Source organism: Blennius ocellaris (assembly GCF_963422515.1).
Source record: "Blennius ocellaris genome assembly, chromosome: 11".
In the NCBI taxonomy this organism is placed as follows: domain Eukaryota; kingdom Metazoa; phylum Chordata; class Actinopteri; order Blenniiformes; family Blenniidae; genus Blennius; species Blennius ocellaris.
Genome location: NC_137660.1, coordinates 25532637 through 25547588, shown reverse-complemented (window position 1 = coordinate 25547588; position 14952 = coordinate 25532637). Strand labels below are relative to the sequence as shown.

The window sequence follows — 14952 nt, the reverse complement described above, 5'->3', positions numbered from 1 at the left end:
GAAATGCTGTGGTTTTTTTTGCTCGACAAAAAGACAACCTGCCCCAAACAGGGTCCCAGGATTTCCACTTTCCCTCCCGCGGGGCTCAGCTGTTGCTGGAAGGACGTCTCGGACGTTGGCGACCTCGCAGCTCATTCAGTCACACTGCCTGGAATTAATCAGCTGTTTTGTTCCTGGGGGCCGTTTCTCCTCTCTTAATCGTTCAGTACAATCACACTGAGGCTCCCGGGAGAGTGAAGAAGGGGAGTCTGAAAGAGAGGGACAAATAAAAGAAAATGAGGATGAAAAGGGGCTTCGGGGGAAGAATATATTTTTGCAATGAGTGTTTTTTGGGTTGTTTTTTTTTAGGAAGTATGGAACAAGTGGACAATTTTGTGGCTGAACGGCTTAATGTCCCGAATATCCAGAGACAGTTTTACAGTAATGGTTATTGCTTGTGCTTATTCATATGCAAACAAGCAGCATCTGTAATTCAAATGCACTCTTTTAAAATGGTTGATTGAATTTCAATTGTGACTTCCATTTGTCCAATGAATAAATGTTTCTTTATTCATTTACCTGAATTACTGCATGGAGATGAATTGTGACTTCATAAAGACTGAATGATATTTAGATCTCTATTGTTGCTCTTTGTCCATAATACAATAGTGTTGACAGGGTGTATTGTTTACTGAGCCTTCACTGCATCTTTGCTGGTGATCATTTTATTTAAACCGAGCTGTCATTCAGATCTCGTGGCAGCCGTACCAAAGCCATGTGGCCTCAGGAGATGACAGTCACCAGACTATCTCACAACATTTACGGTCCACTTTGGGACCACGAAGAACAAAACTCAAACCCTCCTTCAGCAAACAGCTCACCAGTTCGGACTTTCTCATTAGATCTTGATTAACAGATTGTGAATCTTACTTTTGGAATCTTTTGGACTGAAATAGTAACGTAAACACATACATATTCAATATCTTGAATAAAGTCTGTGACAGGCATCATAGTCCATACCTGCACATCCCCCAGTGTTCCTCTGCCCCAAGGAGTTCCTCAAGGTTCACTGCTTGGTCCTCTCCTGTTCATCCTTGATCTGCTTCCCCTTGGCAACATCATCCACAAACACGGTCTTCACCTTCACTGCTGTGAAATTCACCTCCACCTGTCCATCACCCCTGACACTTCTCATTGACATAAATGTAATTCCTTAAACGTTGCACGTAATACACATGTAAATTAAAGAAAGAAAAATGTTCAGGCGATGGGAAGAAAAAAAACAACAACTCGCATCTTTTGCAAATAATTGATACTTGTTCCTTATAAATGATTCATCCTTGACAGAGAAACGGTTGTTTTGATTGCGTCGTGGGATTGGGACTGAATTATTAATACATCCAGTTCAGAATGCACCACTCCTATATTATTTAGTTTGCAGAGTCAATTTGGTGGAAAGGCATCGTAATGATGCATGAAGTATTGTTTACATTTTTATGTTGCACATGTCAACCATAAAATATTTCCCAGACGATACTCTATTGATCCAATACTTGTTTTGTCCTGCTGATGTGCAGACAAAATGAATATATAGACTCTTGGTATTCGTCAAAGCACAAAAGCAGTTGCACGGTTTGGCTGTGGAAGACTGTGCAGTCACCAAGGTCTTGTGCTTTTGCAGCCGGACTGATTGCAGTAGGTGTTCAGTACAATGCTTGGTCTGTTTTTTTTTTTCTTGTTGATACCTGCTTTGATTTCCTCAATCAAGCCTCAGCTCCTTTATCATGACCAGTCAGCTTTCAGTGCTGTGAAAACCTGTGTCAGGAAAATGGGAACACTGTGTCTATTGATCACAGTGAAACATCACCCACATGGGCCGACAGGAGAGGAATCCTTCAGGGAGAGCCCCTGCAAGTGTGCTGCCTGTGGTCAGCAGCAGGAATACGCCGAGCCGCCATTACTGTGAACGTTTACACTCTCATGGCGGTGGGTGTAAATCCCCCCCACATGGATTAGGATGTTGATGCTGTATGACAGGATTTGGATCAGTGTGACTATAATTTTGACTTTCCCCCCCCCCAAAACAAAAAAAAAGAAAAAATGTCCTCCCTCCCTCCCTCCTGTAATCGTTCCTGTTTGGTCGCCCACAGGCGTTCGGCCAGGCCTACACCAACCAGCGTAAAGTGGCGGAGGACGGGGAGACCAATGAGGAGACGCTGCTGCAGGAGTCGGCCTCGAAGGAGGCCTACTACGTCGGCCGGCTGCTGGAGCTGCAGACCGAGGTGACGCTAAGCCGATCGGTGGCGTCCAATTCCCAGGCGGAGAACGAGAGGCTCAACGCGCTTGTGCAGGAGCTTCGCGAGGTGAGACGGTCACCACAGAGATGACCGACAGATGACTTATGATCTGTTCTGCTAGGAAAGCTCAGAAAATTTGGCCCATGGTGTGAAAAACAAAACAAACAAAAAAAACAGAAAACCCAGCTTTGCTTCACAAACATAGTTTCTTTAAATATCATTTGTCATGTTTGTAATCGTCGGTGTGATTTCTGTTTTGTTTTTTTAAAGAGCAGTTATGCTGTTACAATTGTTCGTTTAATTTGTATTTGGCTCTGCACACCACAACAATGGATTTTAAATGAAACTACAAAGATGTGTAGACCTCCAACTTTCATTTCAAATGTAATTAAATCCATATCCTGTCAATAGTGAAGCATTTGAAGTGCATTTTATATGTACCCCCACTTCACTGCACCACTGCATGAGCATGAGATTGAAAACCAAGTATACCCAGTACTATGTGAATGTTTTTTTTGTCTGCATTGGAGAGCGTAGCAACCCGTGAAAGTTGCATCACGAGAACATCTGCAGTGTCGTCATTGCAATTTTCTTTTCTTTTTTTTAAATCTGTCTCTCTCAATGTGCTCTAAATGTGATCTCATGCAGGATAAAAGGTTAGAAAAGGTTCATACTTAACACTAAGAAAACAATAAATGTGTGCCTGCGACGTGCACGTTGCTCATTAATGCCGGCATACAGTGCACTACACGTCTGCAGCCGCCGTGTCGGCCGGTGCGGGAGTTCGAGTTGGGGTCAGACACGGCGGCCACGACCCCATTGTGGGCGCCAAATCCGGTGCTAAGCTGGGGAATAAGTGAAATGCCCTGAGCTCGGCACATGTGTTGGGACTGGGTGAGCTCGCTCATCGACACATCCAACACTACACCCACATAGGACACATACACACACTCTCATTCACTAAACTGATCAGCTCTGAGGCTGTCGCTCTCCACGTGTTACGATAAGAAGTCAAACGTTTACTTAGAATTCAGAAGATCTCTTCACACACTGGATCTTATTCAGGAAAGTCAATATCTAATTAGAAAAGCTAATTACATGATAATCCCGGTCAATATTCTCGAGAGTCGCTGCCGTGCACAAAATGTCACCTGTCTGATCGAGGCCCTTTGATAAAGTGTTTATGAAGTGACTTCTGCCGCTGTTTGAAACCCTCATTTGCACATGTGACGCCCATCAATGAAAAGCTTGAAGCGCTTTCATGATGAGCAGCAGGTGCTGCAGCCACGCTGGGCAGGATTTTATTTGACACCGACCACATCGAATCAAAAGGTTTGAACAGAATCCAAGGAAAGCTTGCAGAAACACAGTCGGCATGGAAACTGTTCACGTTCTTGGACGGAATATTTTCTTGAGCTTGCAAACATTTAGAATCAAATCCCAGCAACATACAAACAATATATAAACATTTAAAACATATTAAATAAAAAAATAAATGCCAAACCAACCAAAAACACATTGGTTTCAGAATTTCTAGCTGATAAATGGAATTTTTCGCTTGCATTACTTGCTGGAATTTATCAAGGGTTATTGAGTTCTAAAGTTTTTTTTGTTTTTTTTTGCATGAGTACATGTTATGAAACACTTTGTATGAGCAGTCAACATTTTTTTAAGTAAGAAAAAGATGTTTGGTCAAATCACATGGACAAAACACAACAGTTTTTGTATTTAAAGCAGAAGTTCCATACGTTGTCACAATTGAATAAATTCTCCAAAAAGTACCCTGGCTACACCAATATCAAAGTGTAACATAACTGCACTACTTAATCACATAATGAGTGATTGCTAGTAACTTAACTATACATATTCTGGAAGAAAATAGAAGAAGTGATTAAAGCGTGCTCACTTGCATGATGAAGCATTGATATTGGCAACCTCATAGAAAAAAGTGAAGCCATATACATTTGTTATATTAACAAACTAAATACTGTTCCAAACCAATATGAGAAAAGAAGAATGTGAGAGAAATATTTATATCTCAGTTGTTCAATTAATTGAATTTCATCACAAAACAAAGTTCTTTCTTTCATTGATCACTCTGTACGAGGTGAAATTGATTACAATTTCCAGGTGGGACGATCAAGCATTTGGCCACAGAGCGTTCACAGCATCAACAGCAGTGCTGGCGATGAATGAAAGCAAGACGCTGTTGGTGTGTTAGTGCATCACTGTGTGTGTCTGTGCCGTGAGCTCCGGGTCGCAGGTTCAGATCTGACCAGCTCTGTCGGGCCTCAGTGCCAACGCGATGTGCCGCACTGTCCCTGACCCTGGCTGCTCTCTCCCGTGATTGGCCGCCCTTTCACAGAGCCTCGCTGTCCAATAATTGGCCTGTAATCTTGTGCACTTCACACCCTGCTCGACGCAATCCCCTCATTGTAATGTTAATGAAATTAGACAACTTGTTGACATGGGTAGCTCATTATATGTAATTATAATAACACAATGACTAAACAGCTGTTTTGTTTTTGTTTGTTTTTTTTCAAATAAGGTTTCGCAATGTTAATTATCGATTAATCCTAAAGTGTTTCCAGTGCACAGACGTGACTCCTCTGGGGTTTTTTTGGATTGTATTTTGCTCCATTAGCTTCAACATTATAGGAGATGCTGTCAGCCACTGTGCACTCAGAGGATTGTATCATAACGGTCTTTGGTTTCAGTCTAGTGGCCATTTCTAAAAGTAGATTACACACACACACACACACACACACACACACACACACACACACTAACCTTAGTAAATCTTAAAACATCTTTACTTAATAATAATCCTGATGAGGAAGTGAGGCTCTGTCTCCTCAGGGATGACGTCCCGACAATGTCAGTCTGTACAATAGACTCGACTCCTTAAAACACACACACACACACACACACACACACACACACACACACACACACACACACACACACACACACACACACACACACACACACACACACACACACACACACACACACACACACAGATCCTCCCTCCTCTGTGTTTCCACCCACTCCTGATGTGTGGGTCAGCACTTCTGCCATATGTGGAGGGAGCTGCAGGGAAGCTGCAGGCAGTTCTGCAGTAAAGAGAAGTGCACATGTGCTGTAAATGTTTCATGATTCAGTATACTGTAAATTTGAGACAGTCTTTCCAGTAACTGCATTGCATTATACAAACTCGTGTAAAAATAATCTTTCCTATTTTGCTCTTCTAATTAGAATTTTCAGTATTTGATTAAATAAATGGGGAAAGAGTCATTTGCTGCTGACTTTAAAAGAGTCTGATGTGTTTTAGGGATGCATGAGTTGTGATTTCAAGCTACTTTGAAAGTGAAATAACAAATATTTTTGAAGGAAGAGTGTGATTTTCTCCATTGTTGTATGTGCACGTGATTTCGCTGAAGATATTCCCACTGCTGCCGAGGAACTCGACTGTGCACAGATTTATGATTTCCTCTCTTCTTTTCTCTTACCGACAAGTTGTCCGGTGAAGCATATGTTCAGGTTTCTATCTCTGCACAGCAGCTTAGCTGAAATCATGGTCTCGCTGGGGTTGCTGACTCACTGCATTTAGATTGAAGAAAGACGTTTTACAGACTCACCCATGGGTTGCGAGGAGTCAAATGTATTTACAGTTTGGGTGCAAAGTAAATTCTCAGTGTGCTGAATTGTGTTTCGCGCGGATCAGGATTGTCATCGTCATTCAATTTGTATCTGCGGTGCATATGAATTTAGGATTTGTGCACATTTCTTCTTCCTGCTGAACTGTCTCCACGTATTTGTGTCTGGCCCTCTAGAGTAACGAGATGCTGGAGCTGCAGCGGAGCAGGATGAGGGAGGAAATAAAAGAGTACAAGTTCAGAGAAACCAGGCTGCTTCAGGACTACACTGAGCTGGAGGAGGAGAACATCACCCTGCAGAAGCTGGTGTCGACGCTGAAGCAGAGCCAGGTGAGTCCAGAGACCCACATCAGTCAGTTGCACATTTCAGTCTTTTGAGGTGTCACTCAGATTTCATCTCTTGAGTATTTATCCTCAAGACAGACTCTCTATCAGCTGGAATGACTTACAATCAGCTTCTGAAAATCTTTTAAATCTGCTCTTCTTCACGTGTTAGTTTTTAGGATACAGCTGATCACACATGGCCTTCATCGAGTCACTCCTCATCCTCGATTTCCCTTTAGGAGGTGACAGTGTCCAACAACACAAAAAAACTCATACAGTCTCAGATTGGTCAGAGTTTCTATTTCTAATCCACGAATATAGACAATCAAAATCATGGTTAATATGTATATTTTAAAGTTGAATATTATAATAAATCCATTTACTATCAGCTATCATCCATTTGTTATCAAATCATCAACATAACCGAATCCTATGTAACCTTTTAAAACTATATTACCAAAATCAATTTTCAAAATGGAAGGCAAAGAGTGAAAAGTGGAAGAAGGTATGATTTTAGAACATACTGCAAGACGACAAAGTCTCTTTATTAAAATGGGTGCAAAGGCCAAGGTAAGCTTTATTGTCCCCTCAGGGAAATTAGTTTGCTTCCATTGAAAACACATAGACATCCATACTATGTAGGACAAGAACAAGAATGCCCTCAATACATCCAGTCCCAGTATTTATTGTGGTATCAACCAATCCTTAAACAGCATTAAGTAACTAATCCAGCAAATAGATTAACTGTCTTCTGTTGTCTATTTTTGTACTATTTAGTACTTGTTCTTTTTGATTCCCCCCAGGTGGAGTACGAAGGACTGAAGCATGAAATCAAGGTGTTGGAGGAGGAGACGGTCCTTCTCAACAGTCAGCTGGAAGACGCGCTACGCTTGAAGGAAATCTCCGAGAGCCAGCTGGAGGAAGCCCTGGACGCCCTGAAGACTGAGCGGGAGCAGAAGAACAACCTGAGGAAGGAGCTCGCCCACCACATCAGCCTGAGCGACAGCGTCTACGGGGCGGGGGCCCACCTGGCCCTCACCGTCACCGGCGTCGAGGGCCTCAAGTTCCCCGACGAGGCCAACGGTACGAACGGCACCAACGGCAGCGCCGCCATCCCCGCCGCTAACGGCAACAATGAAGACAGCAACCGGTGCAATGGTCACCTCCACGCTGGCACGGGGTTGGCGAAGATGAACGGGGACTACCGGCCAGGGCGGAAAGGAGAAGGGCTGCACCCTGTGCCCGACCTGTTCAGTGAACTCAACCTATCAGAGATGCAGAAGCTCAAACAGCAGCTGCTGCAGGTGGGTGTGGGCTTAAAAATGTTTTTTTTTTTTTAAATGCCTTTTCGATTGCCACAGAATACATCCGACATGAGTTTTACACGTTTTCTTCACTCAGAGTCGGCAGTTATAGCACATCTGCACCGGCAATGCACAGCAGATAAAGAAGCAGCTGTATAGATTCTCTATCAGACAGTGTGTTTCAGGTTTAGGTATAAATACTTTACGAGGTTTGAAGCTATAGCTCTCCACTTATGAAAGCAAGAGGGGCAAGGGAGAACCATTTTGCTGGCAAATATCTCATAAAACAGATTTTAGGTTTGAGTTCATGTCATCCTTGCACGTTCTTCATGTGCATATATGGGTTTTCTTCAGGACCTACGACTACCAAACACATGCGTGTGGCGTTAAATGGCGACTCTAAATTGCCTGTTGTGAGTTTAAGTGTGTTTGCCTTGTGATGGATAGCGGAACTGTCCAGGGTGTATCCTTCCTTTACCTTCAGCCAGCCGGGATCAACTCCAGCACTCCACCACCCTGAGTTGGATGTGGAGCGATATAGAAGATGGATGGATGCTCTGTCATACATACTGCACGGTCCACTGAAATTTAAGATCAACAGCGTTTCAAACAGGGACACACCCGACATGCTCAGGCTGAATAGACATTATATGAGCAATGCAGCATGCTGATGCACAGCGCAGTATCTATGTCTCGCCCCGTGGTGTATTATGTGCTCTTTCAAAACTTGCCGACGCAGGGAGTCGGTGCTGCAAGACATGGAAAGTGACGATTTCTGCTTTCGCTTTCGAGACATGATGTCAGACATAAAGGTCCTTTTTTGAAGAAACCTCAGCAGAGAAACACTCGGTGGTGCAGCGGTCGTGGCGTCTACAGGAATAGTAAGAGAGAGAAGGAACAGGACAAGATGCATTCATAGTACAATTAGTTCCAGGCTTCCGTTGCAATATGCTACATGCACATAAACATTAGATATAAATGCGGAGCTTATGTAATGCAGTACAGCTTTCCTTTACACATGATTGCAGGCTGAGTCATAGGGGCAGCATGTTGTTGTTGTTGTTGAGGATTCCACTTAGAATGGTTCATGATATGGAAATTATAGATGGATTAGATTCATGTTCAAATTAAATAAAGCCATTACTCTACATTTTTCCCTAGCTGGGCTCCAGTGGGATTTAGAAAATTAGATTAGTGGCTGCTATATTAGTGGTGTGCCTTTCTCTGTAAACACAATTACTCCCAAATCAATTTTCTCTATCAAGGTGATTAGCGAGGGGAAAGACGTAAACCCCAGCAGCATGAGGCTGATCACTGACAGATGAAGTCTGTAAAATCACTTTGACATTTTTCATTCTCGATCTCATCAATGAGCCTTGATTGTTTTATTCTGAGAATTGACTTTTGCATTAATCATCTTTTCGGTTTGCAACTGTTACTTCGGTCATCTGCTTTCCTCTGAAGTTGTTGAAAGGTAAATCAATAAGAGTTCATCCTGTTAGCGATGGCGGAGCAAAGAGTGCTCCCTCCACTGAAAGGAGGACTGATCAAGAGGCAAATGAACAATTAGTTCCATTGTGCTCACCCGTGGGTTTTCAGGAAAAGCCAGCGGCATCGCGCCAAATTAAATGTCTATTGCACATTTTCCTTTCTGCGTCCTCCCTGCAGGTGGAACGTGAGAAGGCAACGCTGCTCATGAACCTGCAGGAATCACAGACTCAGTTACAGCACACGCAAGGTGCGCTGTGCGAGCAGAGCGAGCGGGTCCACCGCCTCACAGAGCGCGTCAACACCATGAAGCAGGTCAATGGTGACAAGGAACTGGACGACCCACGGGAGACCGAGAAACCCGACGGGGGCTCCTCGCCGCCGGCCAACAGCCACCACGATCCGGACATCCACGGGTTTGAGATCCTGGAGTGCAAGTACAAGGTGGCGGTGACGGAGGTGATCGACCTGAAGGCCGAGCTCAAGGTTCTCAAGGAAAAGTTCAACCAGGCAGTGGAGGGGCAGGGAGACGGCCACAACGACGACAGGGTCCAAGCCCTGAGCGAACAGGTTTGTTATTCCCATTTTTCAAACATGTTTGCATCGATGCTTCATCCTTCATGAGACGCCACTCGAAATACTGTACCTGTTGTTTTTTTTTTTGTTTTGTTTTTTTGACTTTTAAAGTCACTTTTGATAAAGTGAGTAGTTTATTAATGTCTTTAAGTGTGATGCATACTTCACTGAACCTCTATAAAATCTGTTGTCTTCACATCCTATACACCAGCGGTGTCAAACATAAAGACTAAAAGGCCTCTATCCAGCCCGCCAAACCAAAGAAATTCAAAAAAGAATTATTAAAGACAACATTAATTTATTTAAACAAATTTCTAAAGTGGAGCAAACACAACACTGAGACCTGAACTAAGTTATCTGTGATGTTGCCATGGAAGATAGCGACTAGGTTGCTAGAAAACGAGCCTCAAAGCCACGTGAGTTTGTAAAAACACCCATAATGCAACAGCGACAGGAGAAGTTCTTTGGACTTTTCACTTTGTTTCATTAAGATTTGATATGTGTTGAGATTGTAGTCTTTTCTAGCAGTAATTGGTTGGTTTTGCAAAAATCTGCGCAACTGCACAGAAAACCTTTAAAATTCAAATTCAAAGCCTAATTTTACCGGCTCATGGTTCTTCAGGGACTTTCCCCCATACCCTGCCTTCATCCATAACGAAGCTGGAATTGGCTCCAGCCTCTCTCATGACCCTAAACTGCATCAAGCAATATAGAAAAACGATGACTCGTGATGATGCTCGTTTTCGTATGAGAAGCGCACAGTAAAGGCAAGGGTTTGTACAGTATGTCATCACTAAATAATCACAAATTGGATGACTGCCAGTAGATTAACATTTGATCAACATGCAAAACCAACATTACTTTAATTAAAATCTGTAAGAAAATGCTAAAAATGCTGGTGTTCAACAGCCCTGTCTGTCCCATGTATTTGAAACAAGAACATCATTGTTAGATTGTAAAAAAAACAAGTCATCAAAGAAGTTGCTTGATAAAGAGTTACAGTGGCTGGTAATAAAATGCTTCTTTTCATTTAAAATAAATAAATATTAAAAGTATTACCATATTGCTCCGTGTAGTGTTGCAAATGTGCCTCTTGACTTCTTCTAAGCAGGTAACACATTTGGAGCGAAGTTACCGTGAGAGCAGGGAGCGGGTGGCGACTTTGGAGGCCGAGCTGCGAGCGTCGGCCAGCACGGCCACGGAGAGTCAGGGCATGCTGAACGCCGCGCAGGATGAGCTGGTCACCTTCAGCGAGGAGCTGGCGCAGCTCTACCACCACGTCTGCCTGTGCAACAACGAGACGCCCAACCGCGTCATGCTGGACTACTACCGCCAGAGCCGCATCACGCGCAGCGGCAGCCTCAAAGGCGGAGACGACCCCCGCGCGCTGCTCTCGCCCCGCCTGGCCCGCCGCCTCGCCGCCGTGTCCGCGGCCTGCTCCTCCTCGGAGTCTCCCCGCAGTCCCATGGACTCCCCATCCAAAGACGGCCACCGCAGCGAGGCGGGCAACAACCCGGCGGACACTCCATCCTGCCATGGCAGCCCCACCCGCAATCACGCGGGCTCCCCGGCCGCCGGTGTGTCGCCGTGTCCGTCTCCGGCGCCGTCGGACGCGGGCGGAGACCTGCGGAAGGAGCCGATGAACATCTACAACCTGAACGCCATCATCAGAGACCAGATCAAACACCTCCAGAGGGCCGTGGATCGCTCGCTGCAGCTGTCCAGGCAGCGGGCGGCCGCCAGGGAGCTGGCGCCGATGCTCGACAAGGATAAGGAATCCTGCCTGGAGGAGATACTCAAGCTTAAATCGCTGCTCAGCACCAAGAGAGAGCAGATAGCCACACTGCGGCTGGTGCTCAAGGCCAACAAACAGGTGAGGGGGTGGGGGGGGGAGGATTTGTCATTTTTCTCTCAATCCTCAATGCATGAAATGATAAACATGTTTCCATGGAAACTGAATCCAAAATTGCTCTCCTCTGCAGACGGCGGAAGGTGCACTGGCGAACTTGAAGAGCAAGTACGAGAACGAGAAGGCAATGGTGACAGACACCATGATGAAGCTGAGGAACGAGCTGAAGGCACTGAAAGAGGATGCCGCCACCTTCTCGTCTCTGCGGGCCATGTTCGCAACGCGGTCAGACCAGTTCCACACCTCTACGGTCGCCAAAAACTACACTGTGCACTCATAACTAAACCATCGCCCTCTTTCGTCTGTGAAGGTGCGACGAGTACGTCACCCAGCTGGACGAGATGCAGAGGCAGCTCACCGCCGCCGAGGACGAGAAGAAGACGTTGAACTCCCTCCTCCGCATGGCCATTCAGCAGAAACTGGCCTTGACCCAACGCCTGGAAGACCTGGAGTTCGACCACGAGCAGACTTACCGTGGACGCGGCGCCAAAGTACCCAAGATAAAAAGCAGCCCACCCAAAGTAAGTTGCCAGTCGGGGACTGCAGTCGGTCCATCATCGTCAACCTAAACCTCGAAACCCTCCTTGAACCTCCTACGCGTCCGTCCATGTCTGTGTGAATGTCCAGCCTACTTTCTTTTACAATCCAGTCGTCGCCTTCATCGAACTTTGGTTGCTTCACTTTGTACCTGACGTCTGGCAAAAGCATTCACCTCACAACCGTTCCTCAATGACATCACCTCCAGGGAGGACGGTGATCAATACAGACCGCCGTGCACCCACAACAGAAATGTAGTCTGTCCCTATCACATAGTCCAGTCTGTAGATTGAGTTATTAAGAACCTCTGGCACCAGTAACGTAGAACAAGTTCACTTGAAGTCATATTACTGAAGCTTTAAATGAATAATTCACCATCCAATGTGCTGCAGCCTTAAGAAGTGACATCATGAGTTAGTCCTTATTGGAAGTGTTTTTAAAGTGACAACTCTGACTGCAGCGTCTGCTTTGGTTTGAGTGACAGTGCCTCCCTGTGACGGGATCAACAAATAGCATCTGAAGATTGACGTTTTGACGTTTTATACCTGACTGATGCATTCCTGACTTTGTAAAAGTTATTTTTCTTTCAGGAAAGTTTGAAGTGTAAGACCTGATTAATGAATTTGAAAACTCCTCTCTGTGCCTCATCCAGCTGGTCTGACTCCTGTTTGAAGACACAATGACTTCCGCTTTAATCATTTGGGAAGCAAATACACCCACAAACCAGCTTGAGAAGTTACAGAACAAATCTCCGTTGGGCTTTGATCCACTTCTTACCACTAGGTGGCAATGTTGAACTGCGTTTGTGTTGACTTCCATGTCAAACGCTCTCTTCCTTTTCTTAATAGACAATTGTGCATTCTCTTTGAGAAGACCTCCCCCTGTCTTGTCCGCCCTGTTTTCTTTGTCCTGTTGTGTCACCACTGTGTATATTTGTCTAATTTATCAGTTTCTTGTAGATTGTCAGCAGCCTGCTGCCTCAGTACCGTCACTTTCCCCACAACTGAGGCGAGGGAGAGCCTCCCTAGGCCGCAGGTAACACGATATAGAACCTGATTGTAGTAGGCTATCTATCTATCTATCTATCTATCTATCTATCTATCTATCTATCTATCTATCTATCTATCTATCTATCTATCTATCTATCTATCTATCTATCTATCTATCTATCTATCTATCTATCTATCTATCTATCTATCTATCTATCTATCGTATATAGTAGTTTGCAGCCCTTTCCTATCGAGAAGCACACCTGCATCGAGACAACTGGCCGCTGCATGCTCAGCTTGTACAATAAGTAGTAATTCATGACTGAAGCACCAACATTGCAGGAGGAATTAACACTTTTCGCTTGAAGAGGAAGTGATAACGTTTTTTTATTTGCATGTTGAGTTTTGCATGGCGGCTGTGAATTCTTGCTGATTTAATTAATGTCTCTTTCACGTGTTTTTTTTAATTGTCATACGAGTCCACTTCAGTTTCAGAGCTGACATTTTGACATTTTCACTAAAAACAGGCTATATTTATACAACTGTGGGGCCGCATCAAGTTGCGCATTATTTTGGGATTACATGATTCAACAGCGATGAAGTAATTATCAAATTCATGAAAAGTCCTTTTGTATTTGGAAATTGTGTGCAGGATACATTTCTTTCCAACCCTTTTTTTCACCATTTGCATCCCAATGAGAAGTTCATTCCTCATAGCTCTGCTTTTAAGGAACAGTTGGACTATGTTTTCAGAGAAATACACTTAAATGGGAAGATTCACATCACACCAATGTATTTATTGAGAAACCAACCTCACTTGCTGGTTTAAAAGCTTAGAATGAGCAAACAGGAAGGAAACGGAGATCCGGGGCCGGACTGCAATCACGACTCATTAAAATAAGTCACCAACACTCCCAAAGCTCCAGAATCCAGATCAAAAATGTGCAGAGATGGAAATGTCTATATCTTTTAAACATAAGTGGTGTTGTTTTTCTTCACCTGACTTCAAAGTCAAAGTGTAATTTTCAAACTTGTCCAACTTTTCCTCACAAAAGCCACGTTCATATACATTCAGTATATCCCTCACTCTTCTCGTAAATATTGTTTTCACTGATTTATCTATGTGTCTCTTCTATCTTGTGTCTCTTCCCTGTTTCAGTCCTAAATTTGCGGCGGACCTGCAGGACCAGCGATCAGTCCTGTCCAGCAGCAGTGGCCTTCTGTCCCCTTGCGACCCTCGTAACTGCCTCACCCACCAGCCCCACCCTCCCGACACCTAACCCCCGATGCTCCGGCCCCACCGCCTGGTTATGGAAGGAGTCATGCAGAGACCCAAGCACTCTGGATAGAGGGGAGGAGGGGGTTAACTCCCCTCGAACCAGAGGTCCAACCCGGTGCTGGACTCTGTGCCCTCCCCACGCGCCTCCCGGTCTGGCTCCGGCCCCGACAGGCCTCCTGGTTACCCGGGTGGTTGGAGAGGAGCAGGGCGCTCACTTCTTCTCTGGAAGCAATTTCATCTGGGGAAAAAAAAAACAACAACAACAAATCTAAAATCCCAGTAGTGGTGCACTGGAATCCTTTTTTTTTCTTATTTCTATTTATTCATGATTTATTTACTCTGTTCATAATTTATATTTGAAACATTGATTTACTTGTGAACTTTTTGTGCGTTTTTTTCGTGTCTCTCTGCAAGATGGAAATCGGTTCCTGCTGTGGTGACGTGATCACAGGGAGATTTCGCATATTCAGTATTCTTCGTGCAAGATTTGTTTTTCTTCTCAAACCCCTCAGAAAAACTGTGCAAACAATGGAGAAATGTCCTAACCATACTATACAATATTTAGAATATTACATTTTGTCAGTGTAATAATTAAAACTGAACATAACCAC

The 14952-nt window shown here is 44.4% G+C and overlaps 1 protein-coding gene across 1 annotated transcript in view; it reads left to right on the top strand.

Annotated features, from left to right (window-relative positions):
• Positions 1-14342, top strand: part of bicd1a (bicaudal D homolog 1a) — a gene marked incomplete at both ends in the record, with an annotated part of 29982 nt that extends 15640 nt beyond the window's left edge. The window contains 9 exons of the mRNA XM_080504399.1: positions 2130-2342; positions 6113-6265; positions 7063-7563; positions 9232-9621; positions 10739-11500; positions 11610-11761; positions 11847-12057; positions 13023-13108; positions 14222-14342. Coding sequence (XP_080360525.1) covers positions 2130-2342; positions 6113-6265; positions 7063-7563; positions 9232-9621; positions 10739-11500; positions 11610-11761; positions 11847-12057; positions 13023-13108; positions 14222-14342 — 2589 coding nt within the window. The remainder of the gene's footprint in view (positions 1-2129; positions 2343-6112; positions 6266-7062; positions 7564-9231; positions 9622-10738; positions 11501-11609; positions 11762-11846; positions 12058-13022; positions 13109-14221) is intronic.
• Between the last annotated feature and the right edge of the window lie 610 nt (positions 14343-14952).